The following is a 13,474-nucleotide window of genomic DNA, read 5'->3' as shown; positions in this document are numbered from 1 at the left end:
TGGATGGAGGATGGTTCCATGGAGATATATAGAGATATATAGAGATATATAGAGAGAGAGAGAGAGAGAGAGAGAGAGGGAGAGAGATAGATATAGAGAGAGAGAGAGAGATATATATAGAGAGATAGAGATATATATAGAGATATATATAGAGATATATAGAGAGAGAAGAAGAGGATAGAAGAGAGAGAGAGAGAGAGAGAGATGGATAGATATATAAGAGAGAGAGAGAGAGAGAGAGAGAGAGAGAGAGGGATAGATATATAGATAGAGAGAGAGAGAGAGATGGATAGATAGATAGATTTCCAGTAACATATATAATAGGATATTATTGTTCCAGAGTCTGACAGCACTTCTCAACACGTGGCTTGTGATGTTTCAATGATTGGTGAAGCACTTTGTGACTGTGTCTGGGGAAAAGCCCTTAAATAAGTGTTTCTTACTTAAACGGCCGTAAAGTCACATTTCCGAGACAACAAGGAAAACGGCAGACAGACACGAACACATGTTCATCTCATAAAGAAGCTTCTAGATGTGGACTTAAGGCATGCAGCAGAGGAAGAGTCCCTTTAATCTGATCAGAATTCCTGCTCGTCGACATCACAACAGCGCAATAAGTGAAGAGCTTCTCGTGTGTATTTAGAGCTCGAGTGCAAGCTGCAATTTGTCCCGCCTCCTCTTTATATCGAGGGGAACAAACGAGTTAACGATGAGCACATACCTTGGCGTAATCGGCCCCGTGCTTCTCCTTGAATCCGTTCCGACACACGGTGTAATTATAAAAGCGGGAATTTTTGATCAATCCGACCCACTCGCGCCACCCAGGAGGGATGTAGCTGCCGTTGTACTCGTTCAGGTACTTGCCGAAGAAGCCTGAGGAAGAGATGGAGAATAAAGAGAGGGGTTGTTTTAATGTGCAGCCTGGAAGGAGAAGAAGAAGACACTTAAGCACTTTAAACTATAAAAAATATGATGTTTGAATGGATACAAAGTCGTTGGTTGTCATTTAAGTTAAGGACATTTAAAATAAATGGGTTATGCTAAAAAAAAAATTGCTATTCCTCTGTTGTGAAGTGCTATATTTCAATATTTACAGACAGTGATAGTGCCATAATGCAGCTTTCAGTGTGCAAAGCAGAATAAAGAGAGGGGTTGTTTTAATGTGCAGCCTGGAAGGAGGAGAAGAAAACACTTAAGCACTTCAAATTATAAAAAATATGATGTTTGCATGGATACAAAGTCGTTAAATGTCATTTAAATTAAGGACAGAGTTTCTTTATATAGCGAAAAAGACGCACTATGCTAAGGTTATGTTTCCTTTGATATAAAGTGCTATATTTGATTATTTACAACTGGTGAAAGTGCCAGAACGCAGCTTTCAGTGTGCAAAGCAAAGAGTTTCCAAAGCAAGGATTCAACATTTTGACAATTTGAACGTGTTTCTGTTATTTAATGCAGTGTTGTTAGATATGCTATCTCGAAGTGGACGGTGCAAGATGGAAACAACCCCGCTGTAATTCATTCTCAATAAAGCCTCATTCAAGTCTTACCTTCCTCGCCTGCAGCTTGGCCGATAAAACATTTGGGTAAAAAAGAAAAATGTTCTTTTACGATGGTTTGGTTTTCTTAAAGCCAATGTTCCTGCAGGACTCTTGCTTTTTCTGAGTGTGTCTCTGCCTATGGTCTCTGCATGGTTTGATGCACTTATTGTAAGTCTCTTTGGATAGAAGCTAAATTAAGCGTTATGTAACATAGAGATGGAATATTATGTGACACGAGTCAGAACTGAGACATTCTGCAGACTAAGTGGACGAGGAACTTGATGCAATGCAAATAAAACAGCTTTTAATTAATGCATGTTGTTTTCTGTGTGCTTCTACCTGTACCTGCAGAAATGAAGTGTGTGTGTGTGTGTGTGTGTGTGTGTGTGTGTGTGTGTGTGTGTGTGTGTGTGTGTGTGTGTGTGTGTGTGTGTGTCTTTCCCCTGGCTCTGCTGCTCTCAGTTTCTCGGCGAGACCGGGCAGAGAGCCAGTCTGTCCGAGAGGAGGCTAATTTCAGAGCGGTGCATCTGCAGGACCCCACTGAGCTGCCCATCACACACACACACACACACACACACACACACACACACACACACACACACACACACACACACACACACACACACACACACTCGGCACACACACCTGGCACACACACTCTGTTTGCATTTCTCCCAGCAGACAGCCAGGAGTCGAGCTTACTGTAAAATATTTGCATGGACTAACACGAGTGGAAGACTGGCAGCGAGCTGGCAGGACTCTGACCTGAGAAATGCCACTTTTATACGTTAAATAATGAGAAAACGTCAGCTTTATATAAACTCCTGATATTCATTAATAAGTGATTTTATTGACGTGAAAATGTTCCAGCGGCTGAACTGCAGCAACAGCATCAGGGCTTTCTGTGACTGTCAGAGTCTGTTCCACTAACAAGTCCTTAAACTCTGCAGAGTCCATGCTGTGTTCCTGGTAGTGCTCACTTCCTGTCTGTCTTCCTCTGCTGTAAACAGAACTGCATGTGTTCAGTGTTCAGACTTCAGGTGTTTAAAGGGAACCTTTTGGATGTTCATGCATCTCTAAAAACCTCCTTGAAAGTGAACTAGTTTCCACTGTGTTTCCTTACCTGTCCGGTATCCGGTGTTGTTGAGGTAAACGGCGAAGGAGCGAGGCTCGTGCTGCGCCTGCCAGGACGGAGAGGAGCAGTTCTCGTTGTTGGTGTAGGTGTTGTGGTTGTGCACGTACTTCCCCGTCAGCATGGAGGAGCGAGACGGGCAGCACATGGGCGTGGAGACGAAGGCGTTGGTGAAGGTCGTGCCGCCCTCCTCCATTATCTTACGGGTTTTATTCATCACCTGCAGAGAACCTGAGGACGCAGTGTGGAGGTCAGAGCTGCAGATTTAAATATATCTTTATTTGTATACATGCATTGCATAGAGAGGACTATATAAGGTTTAAAGCTGACTTCCAGAGTCTAGAGGCACAGACACTGAGAAAGGTCATTAAAAAGAAAACGCTTTTGAAATTGGAGAGAGTTCATGTATTGCAATGAAACGTTTACAAGCTAGAAAATAACCAGAAACCCTCAAAAGAATCTCAATAAATGGTCCTAAAAGTTGTATTTTATTAATCTTAACTTAATTGATTTATAATAGGTTAGAAAAAAACATTTTATCTATTAATATTCTGCATTTGTATACGCCTTTTTTCATGCAAAAGACACACACAAATGATGCACAACATACCTAATGAAATAAGGTAATGAACTCTTAATGTGTGTTTAGTTGCATATAGAGTGTGTTATGCGTACAGCGTGTTTTTTGTTTTAAAGCTATATCAAATATAACAAATGTACCTGTTCTGTCCTGTACCTCTGGAAACACTACAACACATTAAATCTGCATTATATGAATAAGATATGGCATTTACATAATCTGACCTCCATTATGATTCAGCGGTTAATCGACCAGATGGCCGCTCTGCTCGGCTCATGGCCTCTGTTTAATATTTAATGTGAGGAGGAGGACCACGAAGAGAAAGAGCTTCATTAGGACCAGGTGGTAGAGAGATAGATGGATGGAGAGATAGATAGATAGATTGATAGAGAGATAGATAGAGAGAGAGAGAGAGAGAGATAGATAGATAGATAGATAGATGGATGGAGAGATGGAGAGATAGATAGATGGATAGATAGATGGATAGAGAGATAGGTAAATAGATGGATAGATGGATAGATGGATAGATAAAGAGATAGAGAGAGAGAGAGAGAGAGAGAGAGAGAGAGATAGATAGATAGATAGATAGATAGATAGATGGATAGAGAGATAGGTAAATAGATGGATAGATGGATAGATGGATAGATAAAGAGATAGAGAGAGAGAAGAAGATAGAGAGATGAGAGAAGATAGATAGATGGATGGATAGATGGATAGATAGATGGATGGAGAGATGGAGAGATAGATAGATAGATGGATGGAGAGATGGAGAGATAGATAGATAGATGGATATATATATAGATAGAGAGATGGAGAGATGGATGGAGAGATGGATGGAGAGATGGATGGAGAGATAGATAGAGATATAGAGAGATAGAGAGATAGATAGAGAGAGAGATAGATAGATAGAGAGATAGATGGATGGATAGATGGATGGAGAGATGGATGGAGAGATGGATAGATAGATAGAGCTGGACATTAGCAATGTCGGCTAAAGCTGCCCCATTTACTGTGTTTTGTGACAGTTGATGAATGGGGACTGTCCACGACACTAGAAACTATAAACGATGAACTATGAACTAAACTATAAACTAAACTAAACTAACACCAATAAACAGGAGGACCAGAGAGGCTCTTACCCAGCTCCACGTCCTGGTCGTCGGTGATGATGAGGATGATGTTGGGCCGGATGTTCCTGCGGTCCCTCTGGATTCTGCCTCTCTGGGATCTGGTGGTGGAGAAAGCCTCGCTGCCCGGAGACAGGAGGAACACCAGGGCCAGGAAGTGGAGAAACATGGTGGAAGAGGAGGAAGAGGAGGAGCAGGAGGAAGAGGGGGATAGATGAAGGAGCCAGAAGCTGAAGGGAAGACAGAAAACACATCGAGACGTTAAAAAAGAGACAATTTACAACTTTAGGAACTTTAAAAGAGGCCCTTTTGGCAATAATAATAATAATAATAATAATAATAATAGTAATAATAATAATACTACATGGCATGTTAAAGTGATTTTCCTAATGCTCAAAGACACTTTACTTTTTTTTTTAAGTGCATGTCAATGGTTTGCAGAGACTAAAATCACAAAGTTCCAAAACATTGTGACATCACTACGTAACACTCGTGCTCCTATTGGCTAGCGCTCCAACACATTGTACGTGATTAAGGCTAAAGGGGCGGGGCATCTCTAAGCAGGTTGACCAATCACAACAGAGCGGGCCAGCTAACCAATCAGAGCAGCTCTGGTTTCAGACGGAGGGTGAAAAGAGGTGCTGCAGCTCAGGCAGTGTGAGGGAAAGAGCTTTTTGAANGGAGGCTCTTCAATTCGTGCCCAGGGTCGGCAAGCTAATTGTCCACCTTTTATAGGACAGGCCTATTTCTAGCCTCCTGTTGGGGACCCCCTAGCCGCCGGTTCCCACGTCGCCGGGAACGGCGTAAAACTGCTCTGGGGGGAATGTGACGAGGAGAGGTGTTCGTTGGCTGCCGCCAGAAATGCTCCCACCTCTGCAACTCAAGCTACTCTGAGCCTGCCCGAGGCATGCACAGCTACAGTTCATGCAGGCGTTTCTGCGTTGAGACCCTCCCTCAAGATGCTCGAGGACCAAGGCAAGAGGGGCAGCGTCATGGCCCGTCCTCGGGGCTCAAGAGGAACCATACAGCGCACTACATGAATGAGCCATTTTATGTAGGTGGCCAGGATGCAAGGCAACGGGGAGCGGGTGCGGGGAGGACACAGCGCGCTTTCACCAGCTGAGAGAGCGCCGTGGCGCTGAACGGGAGAAGTAGAGCCAATGTCCTACTCGCCATAAGACGACACACGTGGATGTAAATGTGCCTACACCAAGTTACCAGCAAAGGGAGCGTGGGCGCGATCGAGCGAGCCTTTCACCTAGCTTGAACTAAAAGAAAAACAAGAAAAGGAAAAGAAGCTCAACATGACGGCTTAGCCGGGTGGTTGCTGCTGCGCCCCGCCTGACGCTAACTAGGCTAAACGAGGAAACAGAGCTAAAGCTGTTAACTCAAAATGGTGAATAATAGCCTCGCGCAGACAAAATAGCACAACAAGCATGCAAACTCCTGGGAGAGGGCGAGCCCGGAACCGCCCTGCCAGTCACCAAGGGAAAAAAAGTTATTAGCAAAATAGTAAAACAAAATAGCACGGGTAATCCCGGCGTCAGCCAACGCTGCGCGCCAGGGCGCAACGGGTCAGGCCTGAGCGATGCTACTGCCTAACTAATTTAAACAAGGAAACACAGGCTTAAAGCTGGAACCCAAAATGCTAATAATAGCTTGTTTTACTACGCGACAGGTCAGCAGAATACAAATTGAGCACAGCAAGGCGAACTCCTGGGAGAGGCGGAGCGGAAACGCTGCCGTGGGACATAAAAAGTTAAAAAGCCAAGTAGTAAGCAAGACAGAAATCGGACAGCCTTGGCCTGGCGGAGAGGGAAGCGAAACATGCCATCACCGACCGAAGCCGACACCCAACATGTCCGTCGAAGTTTTTCGCCGTAGCCGGCCACAGCTTCCTGCGCGGGGACGGGGGTAACCCGCTAGCCCCGCACTGGAATAGTCGCGAAAACTGCACTCAGCCGGCCCTGTAAGCGGTGGAAACCTTAGATCCAACGCTTCCACACGGAACGTCGTTAGGTTACAAAAATGCAACCACGGTACTCTCGCTAAGCGAGAAGATGAAAAGGAACCGATCCACTAATGACGCCGGCCTATGTAGCCGTAGTCACGTGGGTCACAGGTGACTTTGTTGTTATTGGTACTCGAACTGCGCATGCGTGCGATGGACATATCCAGTGCTAAGAGCACCGCCTCTGGCGGTCAGTAGGGACGAAATAGAACGTTTCTTTTCAACTCTTTAGGCATGGTCAATCGTTTGAGGTAGTACTACTGTTTTTGCCATCCAGCTGATCCTATGGCAAGAGGATAGGGATGACCACAGCAGTGTTTTTTATACTTTTCCTCTTTAATTCAGTACCTCATTATGAGGTGTGCTTGTGTTGGAATTCAACAGACACTTTTCTGGAATGGCTGCCATACATTTGGAGATGCTGATTTAAAAAAAATTCGGAGTGGTCTCTTTTTTCCAGAGCCGTATGTCTGCACAGTCATTGGGCCACTATTGGTGTTCAGAATGAATATGCAGCTTAAGGAAAAACTAAAATGTTCCCATCTTACTTGTTTATTTTACCGTTCATTAAAGTGAGAATAATAAACTAACAACTCAAAATGTACAAATAAACATTTCTGAGATTAAAAAATAAATAATCATTTACAAATACAGCCACCCTTTTCTTCAATAACAATCACAAGCAATGTTTCCGCCAGGGGGGCTTCTTGCCGTAATTTGACAGCCTTATTCAGCTCGGAACGCCCTGAACTCGAGCTGAATAACGTTTACTCGCCCTAGGTCAGGCGAGGAAGGGTTTAAGTCAGAGAGGAAGGGTTAAGGTCAGGTAAGGAAGGGTTTAAGTCAGGTGAGGAAGGGTTTAGGTCAGGCGAGGAAGGGTTTAGGTCAGGCGAGGAAGGGTTTAGGTCAGGTGAGGAAGGGGGCCATGTCACCTTTCTTTCATCTTTAAGGCCTTTACTGGGGAGTGTACTTTGATGCATGCGATGGAGCATTATCCTTCATAAAATCATGGTCTTCCTGAAAGATGCAGACCTTTTCCTGTTCCACTGATGGAAGAAAGTGTCTTCTAAAAACTGGCAGTAGGTTCAGGAGTTGATTTTGAGTCCATCTTCAACCTGAAAAGGTCCAACTAGCTCATCTTTAATAATATCAGCTCATACTAGATCCCCACCTCCAACTTGTTGGTGTCGAAGTGGAGCTGTGTGTATAATTCTGCACACCTTGATATAGAGTGTTGAGTGTTGACCTCCATAGACCACACCCTCCCTCATTACACAAATACACATCAGCTGATATGCTTGAATCCAATATGAATTGAAGTTCGTACAGCTTGGAGCTGGACAATTTGCATGACAAAATACTCACTTGTCTAATACTTGTCACAGAGTGTACACACACAGACAGACAGACAGACAGACAGACAGACAGACAGACAGACAGACAGAGCACACTGGGAGAAAGAGGGTGAAAAGAGGTGTATGAGATAAATAAAGAGCTTTTTGAACTGGACTCTTTAAAGCAGAGACACTACATACTGATATACACCTGAACATCAGCAGGAGAGGACTCTTTAAAGTAGAGACACTACATACTGATATACACCTGAACATCAGCAGGAGAGGACTCTTTAAAGTAGAGACGCTACATACTGATATACACCTGGACATCAGCAGGAGAGGACTCTTTAAAGCAGAGACACTACATACTGATATACACCTGAACATCAGCAGGAGAGGACTCTTTAAAGTAGAGACGTTACATACTGATATACACCTGCAAATCAGCTGGAGAGGACTCTTTAAAGTAGAGACACTACATACTGATTTACACCTGAACATCAGCAGAACATTTCCTCTTTAACTCCATTTGCAGGTGTTCGCTTTTAACAGTGAAGAGGCGAACAGAGATCGGTAAGAATCATATCTACTGTTATTTTCACACTTCTGGTTTGAAGATCTTTTGGATTTGCATGAATTTGGGATTGTTTACAATTGTCCATATGAGGCCTCAAATAACGTGTGCGTGCCCGTGTGTGTGTTTAGTACTCCCATGAAGAGAATGGCATGTGTTGCTGAGGAGGATATATGTGTGCCTCAGCCTAAGAAACCCAAAGTGGATCTGCAAAGGAGAGGTGTGTAAATGTCCCTCTTTTCTCATTACAGGATTTTGGTCTCATACCTTTTTTTTTTTTTTGTCTGAATGAAAAAGTTATTATGCTTTCTCCATTCATTACTCATTACCAGTCCTGCTGTACGTGAGGAAGGAGTGTGATGAAGTGTTTGATGCCTTAATGCTGCGCTCCCCAACCCTTAACGCACTGACAGAGGCCGTGAGTATTAGCAAAATATTGTTCTGCTGCTTTAGTCTGAATAATGGAACATAGCTACATCCATTTTGCCCCAGATCATCAATACAATTCTTTTTAAGATGGTAATAAACATGTAGGGCCTCATAGTGTTTTTTAATGTCTCTCAGATCTCAGAGAAATACGCACTACCTATTGACAAGAAGGCCAGAGTTTACCAGAAAAGCAAAAAAGGGTGAGTGAGCTAAATGCTAACACGAGCATTTGGAAGTTATACGGTTTAACGTGTTCTCCATATTTGCTTTCTTTTTTAGCTAACATTTGCTGAGTAGCACTAAATACAAAGGTAGCTGAGGATGATGGGATGTCGTGAGTTTTGAGGTTATAATGCATAGGTGCATATTATACTTAAAAGACAGGATAAGTAAAATAAGTAGTACAACAGTGTAAATATACTCTGTTACAAGTAAAAGTACCGCATTTACATATTCAATTGGACCTAAATTAAAGTACAAAAGTTTTAGCTTTAAAATATATTAAAATGTAAAATGTACTCATTATACACAATGGCCCATATATGAGTTCCGATGCATTAATTACTTTTTTGTTTAACTATATACTGCCTGGTAACCTGTTACATTTACACAAGTTAAAAAAAGAGTTGTGAAATAAATGTAGTAAAAAGAACAATATTTGCTTCTGAACTGTAGAAGTATTGAGTAGCAGTATATGTAGTCCCAGGTGATGTACCTCAAACCTGTATTTACGTACAGTATTTCATTGCTGTACTCTCATACTGTCCCATCTTTCCCAAGTGATTGACATATTTCAGTCTTTACCAAATTCATGTAACGACCTACAGACCAACATTACCATTCATGGGATTAAATGGAATAGATATGCAGATGACCTCAGAAGCGCTGTTCACTGTAGACTTTGCCTCAAAGTAACGGGGACTCTGGTCTGAGATGTGTTTCCTGTCCCTCAGGGTCCTGGTGAACATGGACGACAACATGATCCAGCACTACTCCAACGAGGACACCTTCATCCTAGCTGTTGAGAGCTCTGCGGAATCCTTTCGCGTCACTCTGTCAGAAATCTGAGGGTTGTTAGGCACAGCACCAAATTCACCGTGAATGAGGGGGGGGGGGCTAGCAGTATTAGATTAGCAACAACATGTGTTCATTGGGGAAGGCCACATGATAGTCTTGGTTTGTTGGTTAAATGGATCCATGGCTAAACTCCTCCTCCCCTCTGCATCAGGTGTTTATCTTCAGGAACACACGCCTACCGAAGTGCCCAGACTTTTGGCTTAGGGAGGAAATATTTTTAGTTTTTTTTCGGACCTGTTAACTTAAGTTCGTATGCAGATAGACAGGAGGTAGTTGTTCCGGTCCCCACAGAGCGCCGGCCTCCTGCTGTGTCCGCCGGATGAACAGCAGTGTCTGCTTCCTCTGTGCTCCAGTTATTCTCAACGTCACCTCTGGTGGTGAAAGCTTTTCAATGACTTGATCAGGTGTATGAAAGGCATAGTTTTCTGGCACCTAACAGTTTAAGTTAATGGACTAATGTTTTGTATGAATATTGTTATTTTTTCAATTCCCTATAAAGTGCTTTTGTCAAGTTTTTAAACTGCATTTCTCTTTTTTTTTTGGTTGCCAATCTTTTATTGATTGGTCATATTGTAACTGGTGCCCATAAGTGCATGGGAAATCCCAGTCTCCCATAGTGGTGACATGCTGGTGTCTCAGCATCTACAATTGCATGAGGCCTGGTTCTGGAGATGCTGGAACAGGACAGTGAGTCTCCAGTATGCTGTTGAACTGTTTTGCTTCCCCTGTGCATGTGTTTATTGTTTTTCCTCCTTCTGAAGAGACTGTACTCATTAGTGTTTATGAAATTAGTCGGGGACTTAACTGCTCCATCCATTAACACAATCTTTTTCTGAGGCCCCGGCAAATATTAGAGCCTAACAGTGAAACGTTTCAAGCCTGTTTACACCTGATTAATTGTATCCTATTAGCATCCTTAATTTGCTTCATGCAACATAATGTACAGTATTTTGAATAAGTCAATAAATATTATTTTATATGCATCCACTTGTCTTGTTTTTTAGTTTTTTTTTACTATTTAATATGGCACCCTTTATTAAGTCAACAATAGGAACACAATAGTTGCCAGGTTGTGATGAATAATACCTGTTTATTTAATCTTTTTTTGCTTGTAAATGTTCTAAATTGTGGTCGGCATCCTCTGTGGTCTTCAGGCAGCGTTTTAAACACGTGCTAATTATTTGGTTGTATCTGGGCTGGTATGAAAAAAGCTGCTTAAATACAAATGTGAGGAACAGTATTAAAACTCCTTGGCAATGTTTATTTATTGCACTTGCTCTTAATGCTAATCGAAGCAAATTGAATCATTCTGTGTCAGAGTTGGATTTAAACTGCTGGATGATTTCAGAGTCAGAAGTGGTGATTAGGTTTTGTAATGGTAGGACTAGCACTCGATACAACATGATGGATACAACCTACGTCATGCAGCCCCCACCATACTTCACTGTAGGGACAGTTTTTCTTGAGGCGTATGCAAATGTTAGGTTTGCTCAACACATGGTGTTAAGGGAAATGTTTACATATGTCCTCAGTTATTATATGTATAGACTCTAGAGCAGGGGTATTCAACTAAAATTCAACAAGGTCCAGTTAGAGAAAATCTCCCCATGCAAAGGTCCGGAACATCAAAATGTCTAACTTGCTTAATGAATTAGTGTGATATATATTGAAGTAGCCTGTAGCTTTATCAACGTCTGCATGTCATCAATAGCTGACTGCCAATCAAATAAAGAAAGTACAATTCAAAAACAACAATATTGATTGTCAATTAGCATTGAACTATACAGATATACAGTGAATACTGTGGATATGGGTAATGTTCCTCTCTGGCTGCATTTAAAGATAAAATAGATAAAATAAATAAAATAGCTTTTGAAAATGTGTGCATCTTAAAAGTGCTTAATTTTAGATAAATAAAATAAAGTGTAGCAGCAGCTTGAGTTTCCCTTTTTCTTTAACCGTTTCACATCATGACTTAACAGTTTCAGCCGATTATAGAATAATATCAGTCTTTACACGTCATAACAATTGAACAGTTTAAAAGTTTCTCTTTCTTTCCCTCTTATATTGCTCACTCACTTCTTTTTTAATTCAGTGCGAGAATTGAGCTCCAGCTTGTCCTGCCAGGAGTTTAAATCTGGGCTGAAATGGTGTCAGGGCCATTCTCATACACACATGCAGGTGCTCATTGGTTAGCCTCGGTTAGCCTGCCCTGGGTGGAACAATATTTAGTTTTAATTTTGATCCTGGTCGAATGATCATATTGGGCTCTGAGACTACTTATTTTTTGTGAGCTCAGTTCTGACTTGAGAGGGAATGTTTGGTCAAACACTTTGTGTTTTGTCTCATAGTGGCGTTTTGGCACTTTTAATGAGCGCCACGGTCTCTGAACAAATGAGACACACTGGCTCTGTGCTCCCAGTGGGCAGGATGAACATGAATGAGTCCGTCCACTCAGGGTTAAAAGATCTGTTCTCACTGTCCACTTTCCTCTTCTTGGAGAGCGCCATGTGTAATTATTTGTCTCTCCCTGTCTGCCGCTAACACGCCTGTTCACTCTCCTCTCCGTCTTCTCTCCCTGTATCGCAAATTATTCTCTTCACTCACTTTCCTCTCCGCTTCTCTCTGCCGCGCTCTCATCTCTTCTTCTGTGTTTCTCTCCCTGTATCGCTCACTCCTCTCTTTCGCCCCCTGTCGGCAGCGGTTAAAATAGAATTGCCCTGTCAAAATTGAAATCCCCTATTAATGTATTGATTATAGGTCCAGGTCCGGATCCGGACCGCGGTCCGCCTGTTGCCGACCCCTGCTCTAGAAAGATTATGTCTATTCTGTACTGTGGGGAAGTAATATTGGTATTGTACCACTGTGAGGCACTGTAACCATGGATGTATAATAAGAACTGGATACAGCGTGGGAGGCGGGGCCTCATTCATTCCTATGATGCGGCTTTCACACCAGTGCTTTTCCCGTTCTAGCTCCGTGCTAGAGCTTTTCTGGTTCAGCTCCGGTTTCCCTTTTCTGCTCCCGTTCTGTTCACACCGCCCAGAACTCGACTGGTGCTGCCGCTGCTGCGTCATGACATCACCGTTTACATCGCTGATTCGCTCCCCAACGGCGTTACGGCGCTCACAACAACAACAACAATGGGGGGACTGCGTCGGGTCGCTGATCGTGTTGCTTTTAATCACACGAAGCCAGATTAAATTAAATATCGACTTCTCCAACCTTATGCTTTTCTCCAGAGTGCCGTGATTCATTGTTTATTAATGTGTTTCAGCGGCATTTACCGACCGCTGCAGTGCTTGCTGCTCTTCCACGGGAGTTTATTCTCCCGTTAGCTCCCGGTTAGCTCACACTGCAGCGGCCGCTCTAAAGTATTCACTGTCCGACTGTCACACAAGCAGCTGATACATATTCCCAGTTCCCCTTAAAGAGCCTGTGACACGATTTTCCCCCATCATCCAAACCCATCAATTTGAGTAAATATTGTCCCCTTGAAAACCGTTACTGAACTGATTTTGGATATTTGTACTTTGATAACCATTAATCTGCCCTTCAATGTTGACCATTTCTGGATCTTCTCGGGGATTCTTCAAGTCCCGCCAAATTATGTGTGACGTCATTGCGGGCACAGCGCTCCAGCTGCACCGTTCCGGATCCCAGCAT

General features: G+C 42.9%; 2 protein-coding genes across 2 annotated transcripts in view; one reads left to right on the top strand and one right to left on the bottom strand.

Moving 5' to 3' along the window:
- LOC104951102 (trypsinogen-like protein 3) overlaps positions 1 to 13,474 on the bottom strand; it is a 129,588-nt gene that overhangs the window by 33,069 nt on the left and 83,045 nt on the right. The window lies entirely within an intron of this gene.
- LOC104951097 (grainyhead-like protein 1 homolog) lies at positions 8,190 to 10,791 on the top strand. The gene is made up of 5 exons (XM_010777734.1): positions 8,190 to 8,301; positions 8,434 to 8,522; positions 8,635 to 8,720; positions 8,867 to 8,931; positions 9,685 to 10,791. Exons 2-5 carry the CDS (start codon positions 8,441 to 8,443, stop codon positions 9,797 to 9,799), a joined length of 348 nt encoding a protein of 115 aa, XP_010776036.1. The 5' UTR covers positions 8,190 to 8,301; positions 8,434 to 8,440; the 3' UTR covers positions 9,800 to 10,791.

The sequence above is a fragment of the Notothenia coriiceps genome, unplaced genomic scaffold (genome assembly GCF_000735185.1).
Source record: "Notothenia coriiceps isolate Sejong01 unplaced genomic scaffold, NC01 NC01_scaffold00018512, whole genome shotgun sequence".
NCBI lineage: Eukaryota > Metazoa > Chordata > Actinopteri > Perciformes > Nototheniidae > Notothenia > Notothenia coriiceps.
The sequence above is the reverse complement of the archived record's forward strand: the minus strand, read 5'-3'. Positions and strand labels throughout refer to the sequence as shown.